The sequence below is a fragment of the Arvicola amphibius genome, chromosome 1, assembly GCF_903992535.2.
Source record: "Arvicola amphibius chromosome 1, mArvAmp1.2, whole genome shotgun sequence".
Taxonomy (NCBI): Eukaryota; Metazoa; Chordata; class Mammalia; order Rodentia; family Cricetidae; genus Arvicola; species Arvicola amphibius.
The window spans coordinates 196331779-196355110 of record NC_052047.1 but is presented as its reverse complement, the minus strand read 5'-3'; the positions used below and the strand labels follow the sequence as shown (position 1 = coordinate 196355110).

The 23332-nt window shown below is 50.3% G+C and overlaps 1 protein-coding gene across 1 annotated transcript in view; it reads left to right on the top strand.

The window, feature by feature from the left end:
- Positions 1 to 5274: 5274 nt before the first annotated feature.
- The window catches only part of Afap1l2 (actin filament associated protein 1 like 2), a 103279-nt gene continuing 85221 nt past the window's right edge, over positions 5275 to 23332 (top strand). Inside the window, exon 1 of the mRNA XM_038330541.1 lies at positions 5275 to 5405. Within this exon, the coding sequence (XP_038186469.1) occupies positions 5390 to 5405 (16 nt within the window). The 5' untranslated portion in view covers positions 5275 to 5389. The remainder of the gene's footprint in view (positions 5406 to 23332) is intronic.

Here is a 23332-nt window from a genome sequence, read left to right as displayed (position 1 = left end):
CCTATAAACCCAATGCCAGGGCTTCTATGCAGTCCCCGTTCCCACGGCTCCACACCCTGTTTGGAGGTGTGGACCTAAGATGACAGTCTTCACTTTTTGCCATTAAATGAGAAGTGAATTTTGACTGAGTCTGTCAGAATATCAAAGCCTCTCCATCTTCAATCTTTTTAGAAGGGCTGGGGAAAGACAGGCTGTGGGCGGAGTCTGAAGGGTCAGAGCTCCAGGGATCTGCCAGCTCTGGAAGGCATTGCTCCACCAACAAGGAAGCTTCCTGATGTGAAGGAAAGACTCCTCTCTGGCTCCTTGTCTGGGGATTATCTGTGGGCTGCCGGGTCTGGTCTGCTTGCTTTCCTGCTGCAGATTCATATGGGAAAAGACGGTCTTAGTAATCACAGGGAGGAGCAAAAGGAGCAGGAGGAGGAGCTGGAGGAGCAGAAGGAGGAGCAGGAAGAGGAGCAGGAGGAGGAACAGGAGGAGGAGCCAGAGGAGAAAGTGTAGTAGTAGGAGGAGCAGGAGGAGGAGTTGGAGGAGCAGGAGGAGAAGCTGGAGGAACAGGAGAAGCTGGAGGAGCAGGAAAAGCAGGAGAGCAGCCACAGTGGCAGCCACACAGAGAAAACAAATCCCTTGAACAGGCACTATGTAGCTTCTGGGTTCTTGCTCTCTTAAAGTCATGTCTCATGGGTGGGTCTGTCCTTGGTCTCAAGTTTCCAAGCAGCACTGAAATTTTTGGAGAGTGGAGGTCACAGTAGAGAATGGGAACCTTGGAGCAGGGAGGTGGGTGGGAAACAAAAAAAGGGACACACACACACACACACACACACACACACAGAGAGAGAGAGAGAGAGAGAGAAAAGCCCCTGTCCATGGAGTTAGAGAACCTCTGATTTGGGTAGGCTGAGTCCTGCGGAACTTGTCCTCTCCCCCTCCCCAGCTCATGGGGCTGGAGAAGGCCCAAGTGAGACTCCTGGTGACTGCAGAGTCACTGTGTGCTGAATGTGTGGTCTCTAGAGAACAAAACGGACGGTGGGTCAGGTTTGATCTCTTCTGGGGTATGCAGGCAGCATCTCAGAATCCAAAGTTTAGACTAAACTTAGCAGAGTAGAAACATGTGGCACCTGGTACCCGTTCCTAGAGGAGGATGCAACTGTGTACATAGAGTCAGGAGAAGAAACCTTGCTGGTCTGCATGTCTAGAAATGGGGGTGGTGGGGTGAGACGCTCAGCTGTGAGCCCTGGCCCCACATTGTAACTGCAACAAATGCACTCATTCTTGGCATTGTGGCCTCTGTGAGCAGCGTGAGGCGGGAATAGAGCCGTCCTCCAATCTCTACTGCCCAGACCATCAGAAGCTCTTGGCTGGTCCGCGCTTAGGCCTGTGGGTTTGTTTACTGCATGCAGATCTCATAAGGGAATTAGCAAAGACCAAGTGCTGCATTTGCATAGACGAAGTCATCATGGAGCAGAGGGGGTTTTCTGAACTCTGAAGGTTTTAAGAGGTAGAGCTGGGAGCCACCACACTCACCCAAGTCCCTCGGTCTGTGACTTTGTCACACCTGAGGGAAGGCGGAGGTGACATCACCGGGACACCCACAGGCTGGCACTGAGCAGGTCTTTCTATTCTCATTAAGTCACCAAACTCACAGGATTCTGGGAGTCCTTCCTCTAGCTTCCCCCTTCTCCTACCCACCTCCTCTTCTCCCTCTCAGATTTTGCTTGCTTTCTGTGAATCAAATATTTGTTTGTTTATTTTAGAGTGCTTTAGACAGACTGGCTCAGAGACTTCATCAATAGAAGTGTCTATTGCACACTTCTAACCTTAAACCCAGGCTTCGGTTTATTCAAATGTAACATGAGATGCGGACCCCAGCCAGTGTTCCTCACAGTGGAACATAAAGGATGCTGCTGGATCAGCTGGTCAGACTCAAGAGATGTTCGTTTTATGTCCCATTAGCTGCTGAGTCTTGAATAGGGGCAGGCATGTGTGAGTTGTGGGTCAGCTTGCATGGGGATCAGGGGATACCGTTGCCGTCAATCCCAGCCTGCTACCTTGTTGCAGACAGGGCCTCTTTATTGCCAGCCTCTTCTTGTGCCTCAATATCTGGCCCTCTTGCTTCTGGAGACTCTAGACTCTTGCCTTTCGCCGTAAGAGCATCGTGATTTCAGATGTGTGTCCCTGTGCCTGCATTTACTTGGGTCCTGGAGATTTGAGCTCACGACCTCATACTTGAACAGGAACTGTCTTACTCACTGAACCACCTCCCCAGTGCAGGAAGATGTGTAGTGAGTGGGGTCAGCCTTCCTGAAAGGATCACAGAGGAGGCCTGGGCTGAGGAGAGGGTAAGGATGGAGAAGCAGGGACTCCTCGGAAGGGAGGTGCTAAAATTTTCATTTTAATCATTTAATTTTTTTTATGTTGTATGGGTGCTTTGCCTGCATGTATGTCTGTGCTCCATATGCATGCAGTGCCTGCAGGAACCAGAAGAGGGCGTCAGATCCCCCAGAGTTGGAGTGACAGATGGTTGTGAGCTGCCATGTGGTGCTGAGAGTTGAAGCCAGCACTATGAAGGGGCAGCCAGTGTTCTTATTTGCTGAGCCATCCCTCCAGCCTCAAGAGGGGTGGTTTCTGAGCGGTTGTGAAAGAAGGAGTAGAGATGAAGTTAAGAACAATGAACTGACGAGTCACAGCCCATGACACAGCCTGGGGGAGCTAGTGTCATAGGTGCTGCAGTAAAGTGACTGCCTTGGCCCCTCCCACCTCTGACAGCAGAGAGGAAGTAATGTGTGCACTAAGGATAAGGTTTGTAAAGCAACACCTTCCATTGAACAGGCCCTCCTGGGTCCCTCAGCTGGAGAAGCCTGGCTCCTAGCTGTGCTGCATGGTGTTGTAGCACTTAGGAGGCAGAGGCAGGAGGATCAGGAATTAGGCTATCCTTGGCTACTTGGTAAGTACAAGGCCAGCCTGGTTTCCTGAGACTTTGTCTGGAACACAAGACAACAAGACATCCCTGCTGAACTGGCGTAGGACTCACAACAGGACTCCTCTGCTTACAGTTTCATTTTTAAAAGTCTTGTTTTTCTCAGCTGGGATCCGAAAAGGGTAGATGGGAAATTCCAGGGATATTTAGTTCTTAGTTTCGAACCATCAGGCCATTCGGACTAGCATGGTGAGACTCTGTCCCCCAGCACCTGCACTGGTTTTTTTTTTCTAGTGTGTCCGAGGTGTATATGCTGCCCTCCAAAGCTGTGTCCGAGGTGTATATGCTGCCCTCCAAAGCTGCCTCGGTTAGCACACCACATGACCGGTGGTGCTTGATATAGAATCCAGTGTCCTCTTGGTTCCAGGAGTCTGACAGAAGCTCAGTGACTTTCCCTTTGTGGAAGTTGCCAAGAGTAGAGATTCATGGAGAGATGAAACCGTGCCCGGGTGAGGACAAGGAAGGGCTGCCTGAAATTCCCGTCGATGATGCCTGCTACTTCAGCTTTGTTCTGGAACAGCGTTGTGAATTATAGTTTTAGATCGACTTGAACTACATTTCCAACTCTGTGTGTGTAGGATTCAGGGAAGAAATAACGGGTTTAGAGACAAGCACTTCTTTGTGCTCTCCTGTGCAGAGTGGAGACCCTTTAACCCTAGGGCTCTCAGCCAGCGCCAGGCCTTTTCCACCTTCCTGTAAGGAGATTAGCTCAAACAGGCTCTGCTGAATTGGGCCTGGACCTGCTCACCTGATTTCATCAGGCAGGGCAGACGTCTAGCCAAAAGTGACCAGTGACCACAGACTTGAGGCTTCAAAGAAAACCCAGGGCTCCACTGGGAATGAGCTCCAAAGTGTGTGGCAGGGCCGTTTGCAAGAGCGTGAAACGGAGGGAGGGAAACACCAAAGGCAGGGGCTCCCCTCTGGTTGACCTGTTCAAGGCCCTCTGAGCAGGCCAGCTGAACACCATTTCCTGCCGAGACATCACCATTCTTGCCTCTTGCCACTTGCCACCAATTCTCTCTCTCTCTCTCTCTCTCTCTCTCTCTCTCTCTCTCTCTCTCTCTCTCTCTCTCGTGTGTGTGTGTGTGTGTGTGTGTATGTGTGTGTATTATGTGCAGTTGGCATATGGAGGTCTCTTACCTACACATATAAACTTGGAAGTAGGCAACCCTGGGGTTCCTTCCTTTCCAGCGCTTTTGAAGCCATATGATTTCGAACTAGTGCTGCCCCCCCAACTTCTTCCTCCTACAGGAGGGAGACAGTGACCTGTTATCACAGGGTGAGTGGACAAACTGAAAGGCTTTGCAGCCCCGAGCAAGGCTCCTGACTGGCCAGGCAGGCTCTGTCCCTGTGAGCTGCCCTTGTAACCAGGAAAAGAATTTGCTCAGATGGTTGGGGCAGGAGGTCTGCGGCTCCAAGGAAGCATGAAGTCTCTCAGAAAAGAACAACAAACTTTCCCTAAGTATTTCTTCCAGGAAGTTGGGAAACTTGTCAAGAAACCAAGCATCTGGCACACAGTACGTTTTCAAAAGTGAAAACCCAAAAGTTTAAAGGAAAGCGTGGGGCTTTGGGAGGATTGAGGAGCGCGGAAGGACTGGAGAAGGATGCAAATGGTTCCTTGGTGGAGGTGATGCAGAATCAGACGCGTGTACCTTAGACAGGTGCCATCTTTTCAGAAGTCCAGGCTTATCGCGGAAGCTCCAGACTCTCTAGTCCTTCCCAGGAAAGCCTCGTCTACAGACGCCCCCAAAACCTGGGAGTGGGCTGCAGGTAGATGTTTCCTGTGCTGTCAAGCGTGCGTGATCCACAGGTGCCCCCCCCCCCCCCCGGCCAGGAGGACCGAGAGCGGGCTCCCAGTGAGGGCTTTGCACCGGAGCTCATGGAACTCACCCTGGAGGGCCCAGGACGTGAGCGCACTGGCTCGAGGGGTCAAGCAGGAGGCGCTCTAGGTCCTTATCCACCTCCTCGCTGTCCCTCAGTCTCCTCCTCCCGGCATTGGGTTCGCAGTCGCTGCACTTGAGAAGTCAGATCTTGGTGAAGACCGGCGGGCGCTTGCTGCTCCCGAAGCCTTCCCCAGGCTTTGAGGACACCCCAGTCTTTCGTCTTCGCGCCGCCGCCCTCAGGCTGACTTGGAGGAAGTGATCTGCGGCCGGGGCGGGGAGCACAGGGCCGGGTGCGCGAGGAGGCGAGCGCCCACTGTCCGGACCGGCTGCGGAGATCCCAGGCGCGGTCGAGGGCGACGCGTCTGGGTGGAGACGGGATCGGAGGGCTGGGGGCGCGGCGGCCACTCCGGGAGGTCGGGCGGCGAGCGTGACCTCACTGGGAGGGGCCAGCACGCAGCTGGGGCTCGGAACCCAGCGCTGAGGGCGCCGTGCCGAGCGGTTCGCAGCGCCGAGAGCGCAAGCCGTGACCGGGATGGAGCGCTACAAAGGTGAGGACTCGGGGCGCACCTACTTGCTCCGGGAAAGGGGGGGGGGGCTTGTCGCTCGGACTCAGGTGTCCAGAATCAGCTGTTTATACCCAAAGAACGGCAGCCCAAGAGGGAACGACCGAGGCGCCACGGGCCAAGAGGTGGGCTCCAAGGCATAGAATGCGGCCCGCGCCCTTTGATCTTTCTGGGCGCCTGGGGTCTCTGCGTGGAAGTCAAGGTGAGGCTTCTCACCTGTTGGAGAACCGAGGTGTGTCTGGAGTCATCCTGTCACCCTACCCCACCCCCCAGTTTGCCTTGGGAAAAGATGTCTACAGTCGAGGGGGCCCAAGTAAGGTCTCAACAGTGAGGTGCTGCTGAAGGCAGAAGGGCGAGTTGTAGGGTCCTTTCTATGGGTGCTATCCTGCTGAGGGGCTGCTTGCAGATTCCTGGAAAAGACTTGTCGGGTGGTAAAGAAAGCTCCTGATGTCGTGGGGTGGCGTGCCGTTCTGTTCTTGGCTAGGTCCGACTCTCCACCCCACTTGGTAACCGTGCTTGTCCGAACCCCTTGCGGACCCTGAACCCCCAAGCTACATGGGATGTGGGTTGGGAGCCCAGTGGGCTGCCCAGCAGGTGGAGCGCCTGTAGGCGTCCTGGCAGCTGAGCGAGCTTGGATTTGACTCTGGCCAGGGATCTTGGCCAAACCCTGGTGGGCGGGCCGGCCCGGATATGCCCGAAGGGTTTTGGAGCCCCGGGGCTGGAGTCCAGAAGCCTCGGATAGTAGGTCCTTTGAAAAGCGGGTTCAAGGTGCTGCCCCCGAAGCGGATATTTCGGTGCGCCCCCACATGCCTTCCTCTGGGAAAAGCCTCTTGCACTGACACTTTTTTCAGGGGTTGTTGACGGTAAACCTGCGGCTTCTAAATTTGTTTCCCCTGGGAGGGTAGAAACGCGAACGCTCAGATTTCCAAGGAATCTCGCCCTCTGTGGTTTCTTATTTATGGAACTCACAGAAGGGGACCTGCGCGGACAGACCAGTTCCCTAAGCAAGTAACGTCTTTTGGCTTTCCTTTTGCGTTTTCTCACCAGGATCATTAGTGGCGAGTGAGATAACCGCCAAGACTCACCAGTAAATGGATCTAGGCACTAAGATCAGTGGGGCGGGGGCGGGGCGCCAGGAGAAACCGCTTAGCAAACAGGTTTCTTTCCGTGTCTTTTTACTGGCGCCCCTCTCCCAGGTCTAGCCGGGTGGTCTTATCTAAGTTATGATCGACTCTGGTCAGTTTTGTTCGTGAAAGGCAGAAATCGCCCTCATGCGGTCTCAAACACCGGAGCCCCTCTCCTGGTGAAATGTCAGGGTTCTGCTCCCGCCTCCGCCCTTAAGGAAAAAACCTGGGGGGAGGGGGGGGGGGTTGGTGGCTGAGGCTGTGGGTGCTGACTGGAAATACTGACTTTCAAGGCCCCTTCAGCTCCCCGGATTGCGAAGCTGAAGAAGATGTTGGCCCCAAATGGAGGATCCAAGATGCCCAAGCAGCAAACTGGTTTAAGTTAACAGGCGACAGGTGGGCAGATGTAGGCCCAGGGTTCATCCGCAGGTTTTTGTGTAGTTTCTGAATTGGCTCTTGGCAGGTTAAAATCTGCTTCATTTTATCTTTCCTGGAAACTGAAAATCTCATCCTCCACCAGGTTTAGTTAGGGGTTTTCAGCTGACTCAAGGGAACTTGGTGTCATGTCAGGTGTTTGTTTTGGGAGCAGATGTGTGCACTAAAGATCGCTAAGTCGGTAGACTTGAGGATCACCTGGATTGCCAGAGAACCCAACCCACCCTCTTCAGTTTGCCTCTGGGGAGAAATGACCTCAAATCTCACTGATGTCATGCTGCTGATATCCGCTCGTTTTTCTGGGAAGAATGTGGGGATCTTCTTCTCCTAGGCGAGTTGCAGTGTCTATTCTCAGGAGAGGCCATGAGTACTGCTTTGGGAACTCAGTGAATGCAAACTCTCATCCACAAAATAAATGCTAAGCTCCACGGCTGGTTATTCAGGAATCTGGCTGGGACCAGGCTACTCTTGCTGGGGCACTGGGGCATTTACATACTTTTGTAAGGTTTGTGATGATGGCATGGGCAGGGCCCTGGGTTTGAGCAGCGGCACACACACACACACACACACACACACACACCATATTGTAAATACACCATATTGTAAAGGTAAGACTGAATAGTTACAGAATAAATAGATATAGTGGTTTAAATGATAAAGTTAAATAGAAAAACAAGATTTATCTGGGCTCTTCTTGGAGCTTACGTAAAACTGAACAAAGAATTCTGATGGTATCTGACATTTTTTAAAATTTAAATTCTTTCATATTTCAAAATTCCCAATTTCAAGGTCTCTTTCCCATATAGGTAGAGTTGCTCACCATTGTCTTCAGAGCCCAAAAGCGTTTTCTCTAATTTGAGAGCTTAGGAAGCTGTCGTGGCAGGAGGAAAATGTTCTCCATGTCCACAGTCTCACTGCTGTTCTTGTGTCTCCTCCCACAAAGTAGCTGTAGTTTTAGGCTCTGGGTTAACCTTCGTTGTCTTGAGGGAGCTTAGGGATGGCTGAAACATCGTCTTGTGTTTAGTACTAAAAAACAAAACAAACAAGAACACCTTATATGTGTTTCTTCCAGTTCTTTCCAACCCCTTCTGCTAGATCACCCTGGCTTTCTCAAGCAAAGGCCAGGGGTGTGGAAGGGTGCGAGGGTCCCTTCCCATAGGGACAAAGCTCTTCTGAGAATTGCTGTGAAGTGTCGGTAAAGTAGCTGTGCCTTGCATGTGAACCTCTTTGGCACTGTATAAGCAGTGAGACACCCCTATAAATGTCCAAGATTCAGTGCTAAGTCCTACAGGGTGCCTTGAAACGGCCCCCATCCCTGAGTGTTTATATATTTATGACACTCCTAAGAGCATCCTGTATCACTGTGCGTGAGCCCATTGGCTGACCTCACCCCATGCAGTCAAGGATCCTGGTTCCTATTGCTCTCCCAGCTGGTGAGTGGGTCCAGGGCCAAATGTGACTGACCTACTATCTGTGGATTACACTTGGAACCTCATGCTAAAGCTTCCTGAAGTTGCATCATATTTGGATCCGAACTGGCCTGGCTGAGATGTAGAGACTTTATTTTAGAAGGGAGTAATAGCATCTAAAATGGTTGTGGGGGTGACTTTTTCTTCTCCTGTAGCCTTTGGTTTTTCAGTCTGATCGCTGCTTCCTTAGGTGATGTTGTGGCCCAGAGGTAGAAGGGAACTGTGAAGCAATGCCCCGAGAACAATGTGTCTTGAGAGTGGTGGTCAGAGACGGTCTGAAAAGAAAATACTAGATAAGGAAAATAAAGCGGATGGATAACTTATATTTCCCCTCCAGAAATGATCTTTTCTCCATGCCTGAGAGCTCAGCTTTTTCCTTGTTGGTGTGTGACCTAGAAGCAGTGGTTCTTAACCTCAGCTGTACATGGAACATGCATGTGTGGGAAGGTAAAGGGGGAAAAGCCCCACCAGACGTTCAGATTTAAATGTCTAGAGTGTAGGATGGGCACTGATGTTTTCATCATCAGTGAAAGATCTCCAGGTGATTCTAATGTAATCCAAAGTTGAGAATCATATTTCCTTAAAAAAAGAAACACCAAAACAGAAAAATGGAGGAGTAGGTCAGAGAGATAGTTGCCGTGTTATGAGTTCATAACCCTGGCACCCGTGTGAACAGCCAGATATGGTGCCGTGTGCTGGCTGGCCATGTAGCTGCATCAGCAAGCTCCAAGTCCCCGTGGGACTAATTTCTAACTTCTAAAAAATTGAGGTGGAGAGCAAGTGAGGAAGATTACTTGACAGCCTTTGGCCTACACACACACACACACACACACACACACACACACGGGGGGGGGGGGAGGATGACAGGGGCAGACCTACGCTTGTTCCTCAGAAGAACTGCTTTTAGGGGTGCCAAGATCTGATGATGCTCAAATCCTTAAAGACTTGCGTATGAGGCACAACATCCTCTTAACTGCTTCACTTTATCTGTAGGTTGCAAAGTAGGTAGCTTCTATATTGTAGTGTTTAGGAAGTCATGGCAAAGAAGCCAATATGCATTTACTATAGTTGCAACTGTTGTGGACTGAAATACACAGTACATGCCATCAACAACATAGCATCTCCCTATCCCACCCCAGTGTTGTGGGTCTCGGGTTGGCTGTGGAGGGCCACCTAGAAGTCAACACACACCCTCAACCTGGAAAATGGAAGCGAGCATGGGGAGAAATAAGGGTGGACGCTCCCTTGTTATTCCAATGTGCATTCTGATGCCTGTAGAAATAGGACGTCATTCGCCTTCAGCTAGGGTAGGCTTTGGACCGAGGTATGTGGACATGTCCAAGTCTCCATGCTCTGCAGGCCTCCGCTCCGAGTTTGCTCATTGTACTTGACCCCGGGCACACCTGACTTTTGAAGCTCGTGGTGTGGGAGCCTGGTGTGAAATGGTCTAACACAGAAAGCGGTTGAGGTCATGTTGGTGCCCAAGAGCCAGGAGCCAGGAATTCAGCTTTGGGCCCTTCCCCTCTCCTGATGGTGTAGAAGCCCTGGGAACTGGGCTGCTTCCAGAGCAATTAAAGAGCCAGGATGGGCCAGGAAGCTTCAAAGATGAGAAAGCTGTGTGGGTTTTCCTCCAAACCCCTTTAATGACAGGAAATGCTCCTCCAGAGGCATCTGTCCCCAAGCTAGGGAAAAGGGCACTGTGCCTGCCACCAGAAGAGAAAGCATGATGACAGAGTGGAGAACACAGCAGCCTGGAAACCCCATGACCTACATGCTGTGTGCTTCCTTGGGCCAGTCGCTGATCTTTCCAGGCCTCCGTTTCCCCATCTAGAAAGCAGCTGCCATGTGTCCCTTATGTGACTGTCCAGGCTCACTGCTCTGTGGTCATGGAGGACTCTTCAGCGGGAGAATGTGTTTGGGAAGGGAGTGAAGTGAGGGAGGAAGGGGGGATGTGGCTGCCAGCAAAGGTCAGTTTAGGATTGCAATTCTTATAAATAAAACTGATTTCCTGTTGGGAGACGGGGAGTCGCGGGCTTAGTGGGAAAGAGAATGCTGTCAAGTATGGAAGGAATTCATTTCTGAAGAACTCACATGTCACTGTGTCTCCAAAGAGAGTTCAGGCCAGTGCTAGGGTTTGAGAGATGAGTCAGTCCCGTGTGAGAGGCAGGGCTCCTGAGTCCGCAGAGGGTAAGAGGGTCAGTGGCGGGCTGTGATGGGCTGAGTTTGTAAAAGAATTCCTGCTGAAGAATGTATCTAGAAAACAGTTCTGGAAACGCTTGTCAGCGTCTTTATGCCAGGAAGGGGTCAGCTGCTGAGTTAAACTCCACTCAGCCCATGGCTGTCTTCTCTACAAAGCCATTATGGCTTCCATGACACTTGGTAGGCACACAAAGTTGTCCTGAACTGATGTCTCTTGCTCTTATAATTATATGCGGATCTATTTTCCCTGCTAGGCTAACCTCAGTCAAGATAGGGACTTTGTCTCTGCCTTCTGAGAGTTCAAGCCCAGCCCTCGGCCCCTCACCAGGCACACAGTAAGGACAAGTGGATACTTGAGTGTCCTATTAGAGCACAGATTGCCTTGTGCCTTGCTTCTCGAGAGCAGACCTGGTTCAGGAAAAGAAATGAAGCTAAATCTTTGAGTCAGATTCTGGAAGTGGGGAAGGAAGTGCCCATGCTGTCCTTGGCTGCAGCGACTTGAGCCCTTTCTCTGTCTGTTCCAGCACAGGGGTGTTGCTGTCTGATGGTACAGAGAAGGATCCTGCAGGTCTCTGCTTGTGAGTATGAGCCTGTTTGTGCCCTCTGCAGCAGCCCAGCCAGCCTCCAGGCTCCCAGGGATGCAGACCTGGTTCAGCCCATGCTGTGGATGGCGGGCTAGGGGACCCAGGCGCACAGGGGCTGGAGCTTGTAATCTGCCTTTTGCCACTAACATCCTGTGCGACCTTGGGCAAGTCAGATAATCTCCCTGGGTCTTGTTTTGGAATGAGTAAGCTACTGACCACTAACCCACTCCCAGGTGGAATAACCCAAGAACCACTGGCAAATGCTTTGCCAAAGATGGTGCCGTCTTCAGTCAGGGGAACAGATGGCAGTATCTGTGACTCCTCTGTAGTGTGGGTCTGCCTGGGAGGTGTGTGCGGGTCCTCAGTTAATTTAGGCTCCAGCTGTCAGCGTTTTTTTTTTTTTTGTTTTGTTTTTTTTAAGTTTGGGTGGAGCTTAGAGTCGGGAGTACTCAGGCAAAGCATCCCTGCTTCCCAGAGGCACAGTCTGCATCCCTTCTAGGCCAGCAGGAATGATGGACAGGACTTGCTGTCTCCTTCGCTTGTGTCCTGGTCCTGCCTGATTTTCTCTGCTAACTCAGTGAGTTTAAGCAGGGGAGACCTACAGATTCCAACAGGAGCTTGGGGTGCCTTGCTAATGTTCTGTTAGTAGACTCTCATTTTCTCTCTACTCAGTCTCCAAATAAACTAAGCTCAAACTCAGCCAAGTAGAGGGTACGGAGAATAACGCATAATGCGCAGACATGTGGGCGGAGTCAGCACCACTCTGGACTGTAGGGTGAGGCAGGGCACCTCATGTCAGGGGTCCTGCTGGGACAGAAGTGAGGGCAAGGTGACAGAAGTTCAGGTCCTCCTGCGCCCTATGGCCTCCTCGGGACTCCAGGCCAGCTGTGGGCCTGCTGGAGGGGCCCTGCGCTTGCTTGGAATGTCGGCACTAGCGAACACGAACGGCAAAGGAGCTTCTGCTCAGCATTAAATCAGGGAAACAGAGCCAGCTGCTAGCTGGAGAGCGTTCTCAGCTGTGCCCCAGAAGGAATCCCACGGAGAGGGAGGCAGTCTACCCTTGGAACTGGCTTTCCCAAGTCAAGTGACTAGCCGTTCTGGTTTGCCTAGGACTTGTTGGTCTTGCCCCCTGGAACCCCACTTCTCAGGAAACTCCTTAGCTCTGGGGAAACTGAGGTGGGGGCTTGCCCTATTCCCTAACCTCGGCTGTTGAGTCTCTCTGTATCTTCACAGCAAAGGTGAGCCAGAGCCCGTGTTTCGTCTCTCCAATAAGAAGGTGAAAGGCTGAAATTAGTGATTCTAATGGCCTCTACCAGTTCACAGGATGCCAAGTGAGAGGAGGCAGGATCTGGAGCCTGAATACCCACAGAGAAAGAGAATCAGTTGTGTAGGCACCAGGGCTGCTCTAGGGGATGGGGTGGCCCACAGTAGGACATAACACAATAGGTGTCATGAATGATAGAAATGCCCAACCTCCTAATTGTGGTTGGACAACCATGTCCACTGTCCAGTTAACAGGGAAGGTTTGTTTTACTCAGTGTCTAAATGACACCTTGGTAAACTGCCTGCTAAAAGCACGTTGCAGGCCCTTGGGTACCTTCGCTTCTGTTCTACTGTCTGTCTTGACAGCGGATTCCTCTGGGATGTTTTCTCTCTTTGCCCCAAACCCAGTTGCTGCTTTTGTAAACAAAATCACACCCATGCCGCCTTGCTGCTGAGTGCTGCTGAGTGAGATGGAGAATGCATGGAATAGCTTGAGTCCTTACAGGAAGCCAGTGGAAACTGAGTCTTGGTGCTGGAGGTGGCACTGGAGGTGGAGGTACTGGAGGTGGAGGCACTGGAGGTGGAGGCACTGGAGGTGGAGGCACTGGAGGAGGTGGTGCAGGAGGTGGTGCAGGAGGTGGAGCTGAAGGTAGAACAGAATTCTGGTTGAAGCACAAAGACTCAGCTTCAACCGCATCCTTAGAAGTGGAGACTTGTAGAAAGTGGATGATAATGGAAGCTTTCCTTTCATTGGAAAACCAGGTTCCCTAAATGCCAGAGAGCAGGTGAGTCCAGGAAGACCCTGGTTAAGGGAGCCCTGGACATCACCCTGGATGCTGTGCTCCTAGACACATGTAGCTCTGCCATGGTGTCTGTAGTGCTATTTATTTCTGTAAGTGCTTTCACTATCGGCCGGGCCGAGTGTCCAGGCTGCACCAGCGTCCATTCTTTGTTGACTTTCTGGCATGAGCAGCTCTACCAGCAAGTGTTATGCCAGAGTTTGTTTAGAGGAGGAGGAAGTCATGGGAGAGCAAAATAGTACAGCTTAGTCCCAGGTGATGTAAGGATGTCTCCAGGTAGGGCTGGGCCTTGTAACACACGGACTTAATGGTCAGTCTTCACCATACTTACCTGGTGGTTTCCTTTTCTCAATCAAGCATGTTGAACCGGTCTGTTCTTTGGGTGAATTTCATTGGTTCTAGTCCTAGCTGGCTGGGGCCAGTCTTTGCATCTTTATTAAGGATAATGTGTTGGATATCCATGGAACATCTATCCTCCAGGATCATGTGGACAAGATCATGTTCACATGTGAATTACACTGGAGAACTCCACACAGACAGCTCTTTTAAAACAGCGATGTGTTCAAACCACTAGTCACCCCCAAAGACAACACAATTACAGGCAATCACTGGTAGAGTCCTTCTGTCTTGAGTTTGTTGGCAGCGTTGGGGGTTCAGTGACAGAGTGACATTTTTGGACCTATTCCTGGTGAGACATTCCTTGAAACAGGATCAGGTCTGGCTGTGGCTGCTTCCCCTGAGAAAGACCAAGTTAGGGGAAGCCCTAGTATTCGCTTCTGGTTTGAGTACAAAACCTGGAGGGTTTGATTATATAAAGGGGGGGTCTGGGGCGCACGGGTAAGGGGACTCCATGTATTGCTTCACCTGTCTGCAGGTTAGGACCACCCTCTCAGGGTTAGCTCTTCACACTGACATCCTTTGGGTTTGGGGACCTGTCAGCCATCCTGCTAGACTAGCAAGTTGGACTCCTGCCATTTCCTCCCATCTTCCACCCTGTTTTTGCCTCCCCCCACCCCAGTTCTTATACAACAGGATTTATTCATGTTAACTGTATTCAAGTTCCAGATGGGGGCAGAAGAAGAGATTATGTTGAATGAGCTTATTGTTTGAAGGTTTCACTGGCTTCTTTTATTTAATACCCATAGCCCTAGAACATATTGAGCTGATTTACTGAATTTCCAATGTGGTCATTTGGAGGGGACCCTGCTAGGGCCCTCAGTGTCCCTGACTGTGGGGCCAGGAACTGTTGGGTGGCAAGTTTGCCCGGGGCAGCTCAACTCCATCTTTAAAGTCTCAGTTCTCCTGTGGCAAATATTCCGTCACATCCCAGACTCTATACCCTGGAGATGGTCCTACCCTGCGGCTCTTTCATTGTGAAGACTTTTGTGGCATTCCCAACTGGCATGTTTTTTTTTGTTGTTGTTTGTTTGTTTTTTTTTGTTTTGTTTTTTGAGACAGGGTTTCTCTGCAGCTTTTTTTTAGAGCCTGTCCTGGAACTAGCTCTTGTAGACCAAGATGGCCTCGAACTCACAGAGATCCACCTGCCTCTGCCTCCCGAGTGCTGGGATTAAAGGCGTGCGCCACCACCGCCCGGCTCAACTGGCATGTTTTTGAAAAAACTAGAGACAATGTAATGTATAGTGCCTTCTGCAGATAGAGACAACGTGGTTTACAGTACCTTCTACTTGCCTGTCGTGATGGTCGGTGTTTATTGTCCACACGACAAAACCTGGAGTCACCCGGGAAGGGGGAGCCTCGGTTGAGGAGTTTTTAGATCCTATTGTCCTGCGGCTATGTCTGTATCTTTGTTGATGATTGGTGTGCCAGGGCCTAGGCAATGGTGGGTGGCACTGTCAATGGTGAAGGAGACAGTAAATAGTGTTCCTCCCTGGTCCCTGCCCTAGCATCCCTCCAGGATGAACTATGACCTGGAAGTGTAAGACGAAATAAACCCTTTCCATTCCAAGTTGTTTTTGGTCAGAGTGTCTTATCATCATTGCAACAAAAAGTAATTAATGCAGAGTGGGAGGAATTAAGGGGTGACTTGGAAAGTATCTGGCAGAAGCAGCAATATCAGACAGCCTCATGCCTTCTGCTTGGATGCCTGATGCAGGGCCTCTGGTCTGTGAGATACAGCGAGGTGGTCACTAGCAACTTCACTCCATGTCCTACCATGCTGGGCTCTTCATAACTGCTGGCCTCAGACTGTGCAGGCTCTGACCTGCTGGCCTGATGTGCCTGCACGCTGGACTGCTTGGCAAGTTTCCTTGACACCTTGACCTAGGCGTGTTCTAGAGATAAGGGTCTCTACCACAGTTGTTATTGGATTTGTACCTGAAGCTCATGGTGTGTCAGGCAGTCAGGTGTAGTTGTAGCCTAGATCTGTGACAGTTCCAGAGTTTAGAGCTCTTGGTGGCCTTCTGAGGGAGCCACCATAGGCACTTCAGCTGGGTACGTTGAGTGTCCCTCTGGAGTCATTGGCGATCTCTCTGTGGTTCATGTTGCCACCACCCTACCTGTCTTGAGACCTGGTGCAGGAATACAAGAAGGATACATCCCAAACCCATGTGCACAAGTGTGACTGTGGGTGTTCCAAGGGTCCTTACGGGGGAATATGAACCCACACTCTCCATGGGGGTGCACCGACGGTCCTCACGGGGGATATGAACCCACACTCTCCATGGGGTGCACCGACGGTCCTCACGGGGGATATGAACCCACACCGTCCTCGGCAGCCAGCCCCCTTCCCTCTCTCGTCCTCTTATCCTACAGTTTCATACTCTTCCATCTTTATTGTCTCTCATGTCCACTCTCTCTTCTTTCTTAAAAACATTTTATTTATTATTATTATTATTTGAGAAAGAGAGGGGGAGAGGAAGAAAAATACATACAGAGAGACAGAAAGACACAGAGAGACAGACACATGGGAGGATGGGGTGCACACATGTCATGATGTGTATATGGAGGTCAAAGGACAACTTTGTAGATTTGGGTCTCTCCGCTACCTCCATGCGTGTTCTGGGAATACTTGCCTGGTGGGCATCTTTGCCGCTCTCCTTCATGCCAGCTCTGTTCAGAGGAGCCTGAGTTCAGAAGGACATTTCCCCCTGAGCATTCCCTCTTGGGAAATGGAGAACCAGGGATGAGAATGCTAACCTCTCCGTTCATGGGGAATATTCTACTTACTAACCTGAAACCCCATCTAGCTTCCTGCGGGCTAGCGCATCGTGACTAGACGTGTCCTCTCCCTGTCCCTCTCTGTCTTTAGGAGCAGTGTGACCTGCAGGCCATAGGGGAGGGGAGGATTGCAGGCTCAGCCTGTGCACAACTCTTCCCACCACCATCCCAGAGGAGGGAATGGGCACATGGTGGGGGGCGGGGAGCATGAGAACGCTACATTGTTTGGATAAAAGTTCCAAATATGAAGACTCAACACAGACTAAAATAATTTTTCCCATTGACCTCCTGACTTCCCAGTGGGCAAGCGCCCATTTCTATCACACGATGCCGGTTTGGTGTGTGCAACCATAAACACTTCTGACCGGGATCAGATCTTCGAGAGTTATGGGATCCAGGTGTCGCCTAGTTGTGCCTAGCTACTTCCCTCAAGAGAGGGGTGGAGTCTGTTCTCAGGGTGAGACTCTCAGCTGCTGTCTTGGCAGCCCCATTTTCTTGAGCATCTGTCTAATACTCTGAAAGCGCAAGCATGTTGACCAGAAGAAGATGATCTTCCTGGGGAGGGGAGGCTGAAGCGGCATGAAGGAGAACAAGAGGATGCTGGGAGCTGGCTCTGAGGGGTTGGAAGGACTTCGGTGTGTCTTCATGACTGGCTGCCGGATGTCCACATAGGCATTTCTTCCTTGGTTGGGAAAAAAGCAAAGGCAGTCAATAGTTTAGAGCAAACATTCTCTACAAATGACTTTTTGAAAGACTTTTTGAAAAAAAAAATGACTATTGTAGAGTGTGAAAATATTTAGGATGGAGAAGGGAACAGCTGGCTGGCCAGGGTCCCGGTGGGGTCTTGGGTAAGAGTCCAGTGTGTCACTGTGACTTTACTCTGCACGTTTCCAGCGCAGGTCCACTTGGCAGTGGGGAATTTCGTGGCTGAGAACGGAAACACAGGGGGATTGCTCAGTTTCTCTCGGGGCTGCCTAGGCTGTTCAGTGAATGTCTCTCAACTGTGATGCACAGGGACCCTTGTCTTTCCACAGGTTTCTCAGACATAGGGACACATTGTTACCATGACTAATGCAAGCCCAGATTCCTTCAGGCCCCTGACCAGGCTTTCTTCCTTGGATATAGGGAGTTGCCTGCATTAAGTTTCCAATGGGAAGCAAGGAGGTGCGTTGGCCCTGAACTGTGCTAAAGATATACCGGGCCTCTTTGATCCACGGTCCTCTTCCTGCATGCCCAGCTTCTGCAGTGACCCTGAATTTCTTCTGTGCTGTGGGCATACTAGACTCCTTGTATATATCCATGGTGGACTTCTGCACGTGCTTGAGCATTGGGCTAGCCTGCCCTCCCTTCAGGACTGCCTGGCAAGTCTACTTGTCAGCGTTTACTCAGTCTGGATGCCTTGACCATCACTCTTCCCAACACGCAAGTGTGCACACACAGCTTCTGGCCCCTCAGTTCACCTTGCAAAGTTCTCAGTGGCCATAGCCATTGTGTTGCTGCTGTGATGTACAATCTATATATAATCCATTGAGGGTTAAAGGCTTAATTCTCTGTGCCCATAGCACCTAAGTCTATGTGTGCTGTATTTTGACTGCTCACAAAATAGAATTTGGATGATTGAGAAACTTTTGTTGCCCTAGGTTTCCTTCAGATGAGTTTTTCAAAGTTAAATTCTGCATTTGCCTGTGGATACCTTGAGATGGTTAGGCAATTGGCAGAAGTGGGGGGCATAGTTATAAAATCTAAAACCTTCAAGGGATTGGCATTTTGGAGTTGCAAGGAGTTCCTACAAGTAAACTGATAATAATCAGAATTCTCACAAAGAGACAAAGTATATAATAAGAATTTACAGGTAAAGAGGCCACCAGAAACCTAACAAAGTATCCAAAGAGATGACCCAGTTCCTGTAGTCATTGTTAACAACACAGCTGACTGCCCAAAAGACTAGCAAGCATGCACAATGCCATTCATAGGAAATGTCACCCCTGAGCCCTAGGGCCTGATCATGGAGTAGGCAGAGCTCTCTGGCATGTCTTACTGCACTCATTATAACTTACATTTACTAGATGACCTGGAAATGACCATAGATAAGCTCCTGGGGGCAGAATTGAGAGCGATCTGTGCTCCCTATTTGCTGTGGTCAGGAGTGGGAAAGAGCCTCCCTGCCACTGGAGTGATCTCTAAGACCGAGTGCCGACCAAGGGCATAGGCGTTTACAGTAGTATTTCTATCCATTTAACATTCATGAAGTAGCCCACAGTTAGCAGAGCACACTTCAAAGTACCTGTTCATGAGGGTGGGAAGGCCGAAATTATATATTATATTCTGTGAGACCAGAAGCTGATATATAATTCTGCCTCAAAGCAGACGTAGGCCGAGGAGGGCAACCTAAGCCACTCCAGTAGTGTGCTGGGAGATAAGAGAAGGGCTCCTCTGCCCCGGGCCTGCCCCATGAATTGCTGGTCTGTTCAAAGCCCCTTTTCCAGGAGGCTGTGATAAGAGACCATTCTTACACTATACCCCAAAGTTTATATATAACTGTCAGAGCTGTGGTGGGGGCCGGGAGGGGAGTAGCCATCCCACTTCTACACAGAGGGGAGGGGTGAGGGTAGGAGAGTAGCCTTCCCACATCATCACAGCTGGAGAACATACTGACTGTTGACAGAGGTTTCTGTCCCACCTGTTTCCACAGCCGTTCAGTCCCAAAGAAACACATAGAGGCCTACATTAATTATAAACTGGTTGGCCTATTAGCTCAGGCTTTTTTTATTAACTAACTCTTACATCTTACATTAACCCATAATTCTTGTCTGTGTTAGCCATGTGGCTGGGTACCTTTCTCATCTTGCTTCCTCTGCATTTGGGTGATGATTGCAGACTAAGCCTTTCCTCTTCACAGAATTCTCCTATTCTGGTAGCCCTGTGTATACTTCCTGCCTGGCTACTGGCCAATCAGCGCTTTATTAAACCAATACAAATGACAAATCTTTGCAGGGTACAAGACCATTGTCCCACAGCACCTGACCACTTTTCCCTTAAACCTGGCATGGTCAGGCTGGCCTTAGATAGCTGCCCACCAGCCACAATTAATACCTTTGTCCTTAGTCATCTTTGTGTTACTAAGTACAGGTCATGACTGAGGGCCAGCATCCACGTGTTTGTCAGATTGAATAGAAAGCTGTAGATCTGGGTATTTCCAGTACCTGACTGACTGCACATAAGGTCACTAGACTGTAATCCAGGGGCATATTCTACTCCCTCCCACCTGGCATATGTGAGAGTCCCATACAATCAATATATTTTTAAATACTCCTATTCTCGGCCTGTCTGACTTGGACAAAGTTGACTATTGATCTTTTATGTTCCATAATCTCTATTCCCACTCAAATTCAAATTTTTTTTGTTCTTATTTTTAAGCCTGTGTTGTGATTCAATGGTATGTATGGTGAAGAGCCTCTTGGACCAGGATATGTGATGTCCCATTTATACTGCACCCAATGTTGTCTTCTCTCTGGAAGCAGGAGGCTGGGATTGCTGGGGATGTGAAGCATGGGCAAGAAAAAAGCTCACCCTCCCTGGTGTGGGTGGGTGAAGCAAAATTGACTTTGTTTCGAGTCCAAGACTAAAGCTCAGTGTTTTCAGGAAAGGGGAGCTACCCTGAGGCCGGCTTTGGGGGTCTGTTTCCCACTGTCGGCTCTCCAAGCTAAGGATGGGTTATGTATAGCTCGCTCTTCTAGCTGCCCTGCTTTGACCTGGCATGGCTGGCAGTGCTCACTCTCTGTTCTACATTTCTGGATGCCATACTCATGACTCCATTTTCTGAGTCTCCAAGCAATGCAATAGTAAAGATCTTTAGCCTATTTTTCCTAAAGACCTTCAACCTTGCTTTTCCAAGTTCACATCTACATCCCTCAAGGCTGTATCAGCCCTCTCTGGTTCAAAGGATTGGTGATGTCATCACGACATCACCAATGGCCTTACAGTATTTGCAAGTGTTCATACAATGGGCACTTTGAGGCCTTGCTTTGTAAAGTGTTGCTTGGGTCCTGAGGTAGCCAGGCATGGTGTTGGTGGAGGCTGGGTGCTAATTTATCTTCTCAGGAAAGAAAGCGGATCATAAAGCAGCCAGTGGTTCTACAGGAGAGGCTCAGATGGTGATAGAGGGGAAGCTCGACCATGTGAGAGTAGTTTGCGGGTAGCGTGGTGTCCAGCATCAGCCAGGGTGGCCACGGACAATGTCTGAGGGGAAGACACTTGAACTGAAACTTAAGTGGGGAGGAAGAGCCTTGCATAGATAGAGGCCGAGGCTGCAGGAGTCCAGAAGCCCTGAAGCCATCTTGTTTTAGAACCGTGTGTGCTTAGAGACAGCAGCTGATTGCTGAGGGAAGGTAGAGAGTTTGGGCACGCTCGTGAGTTTGTATCTTATCCTGAGAACACCTGGCTTTGGTCCTCCTTCGGAATCCACGCCACCCCACCGGGAAAGCCAAGTGTCCTGAAGGAATACCCTCTCTCCTACTTTCCTAAGAGGTCAGGTGACGTTGGCCACATTTTCCCAAGGGAGTCAGTGTCCACGAGAACCCGGAAGAAGCACTGTGCCTCCCAGATCATGGGCTTCAGGACTGGGACAGTTACTTAGGATCCTCAAAAGTGCTCCACATTCTTTCACTAAGCTGGCCAGTTGTTTCACCTCTGAGCCCCGCAACATCTTCCAGTTGTTTCTCCTTAGGCTTGGCATCCCTGTGGCTCAGTGTCTGAGGTTTGTGTTCTACTGTGGAGAAATATATAATGATGTTCAAACCTACAAGGTCTGTGGCCGCACCAAAGACCTGGATCCTGTAAGTGCTGAACATTTGCAGAATTGGACAGTTACACTTTTGAGCCTCTGTTGCTTCCTTTTAGGAAGAGGCTAACGCCATATTCCTGTGAGAGTTGTAAGGACTGAATGAGATTTTGTAGCTAGAGACCCTGGTCGTGTATTTTGGTCATAGTTAGAGCCCCAAGTGCTCATGGTGGGTGGGTGGAAGGAAAACCAGACAGAGGAGTGAATCTGCTCTGGACTGTTTCTTCGTTGTTGGTTTGGTGCCTAAGGTCCCTGCTCTCTGAAATGCCACCCTTGAGCTATGGCTTGGGAGGGGATGCGAGTTCATCATGGAGAGTTGGTTTTGAACCCATCAGTATGAAGATCATATGTCTTGCTGCTCCTTTACTGAGCCACAGCCTCAGTTTCCCCATCCATAACAATCACTTTTCAACACCTGGTGAAAGACACCTTTGCATGAAAATGTTTCAATAAAGAGGAAACACCGAACACAAATATAAAGCCAACTGTCGTGGTTTTGTAGGGCGGAGTATAACACTGGGCTAAAAGAAGTCCACAGTGCCATGGTAGCCAAGGCCAGTTGGCTCCCGGAACATCCTCGGTGCTGGAATAGCTATGGGGTGGGGGTGGCGAACTCTCCTAGTCATGGAGACCCAGGGGAGGGCGGACTTTCTTTTGAGACTGGTTCATGACGGATGGCATGATTGGAAGGAAAGGTGCAGGGAGAGGAGAGGAGAGTCAGGTTGGTAAAGAGTCTCTCATTCCTGGACGTAGCGGGCCCTCCATGCCAACATGCCTGTCTGAAGCCTGAGTGCCTTCACTTGGCAAAACACAGACAAGGGAGAAGTCTTTTGCAGTCACAAGACCAGCGCCCCTGTAGTGAGCACATGGAATTTCAGAAGGCTCTTTCCTCGGGGACACTCTGTCTTGGATGGGCTATGTTTGACCCATGCCCCAGCTTCTGCTTCCTTGTGACCATGGGTTGCCACTGGGCCTGGAGAGGTTGTGCCTGCTGGCTGCAGCTGCAGGGGCAGGCTCAGTGCTAGCTCCTCCTCCATAGAGCCAGCTTACTGAGAACACATTCACTGATCTGCTCCCCGCTGTGCACAGTGTTGCTGCCTCAAGGAGATCCCCCAACCATTAGCCTGGACTCCATTTTTCTGCTCTGCAGTGCTTCAACCTTCTGATATCCAGCAAAGATCAAGATCTTGAGAAATGATTTATAAGTATTAGCGTGTCTTATTTCAAAGTACATTCCATCACACTCCGTCCGAACATCCCAGGGAGCCATGTCAGAAGTCCCGTGACGGCCTTTTCTCTGTGGGGGTAACCAGGACCAGAGCCTTCAGTGTCACCATGCTCAGTATCAGAGGACGTGTCCAAGCCACATGCACACACCTGACAGTGACCATGCTCACTGACTCTTCATTGCCACCCTACCCTGGATATTTTCCGCCCATTATCCTGATTAATTCCTGAAGACTCCTGGAAGGTGGTGGGAAGATCTGGAACTACCCAATAACGGTCTCCCAGCCCCCATTTTAAGAGATTCCTGAACTTCTGGGGTTGTCTAGGCAGGGCTCCCAGGGAAAAGTGTATTGGAATCGTTCATTGGCATTCTTGGCATTGCTTCGCTCAGGGCGAAGTCTCCTGGAATGCCAGGCTTGCTGTCTGAACTCAGCTGAGCTAAAAATGTTAATAAAAGGTTTCCCCAAGCTTTTCTATCGACTCTTTCAACTTATTCCAGACCAGCAACATCAGAAGTAGGGGTGGGGATGGGGAAGGCAAGGGTCCAGCAGTAAACATTACTATCTTTTCTGTGAGAACCAAGAGAACAGAGGCCAGAGGCAGTATGAACAAAAAGCTCACAGTCAGCCCAGTAGGCTAGTCTTAGCTCTAGAGCAGTCTGCTCACCCTGGGCTAACCTCATCAACTTTGGCGTGATCGTTCTCCTTGGATAACTTAAGACCGGCCTATAGCCAGGGTTAGATTTGCCATTGTTGGGGTGTTAGGTCATGTTCATGATGCAGCCAGGATTAGAT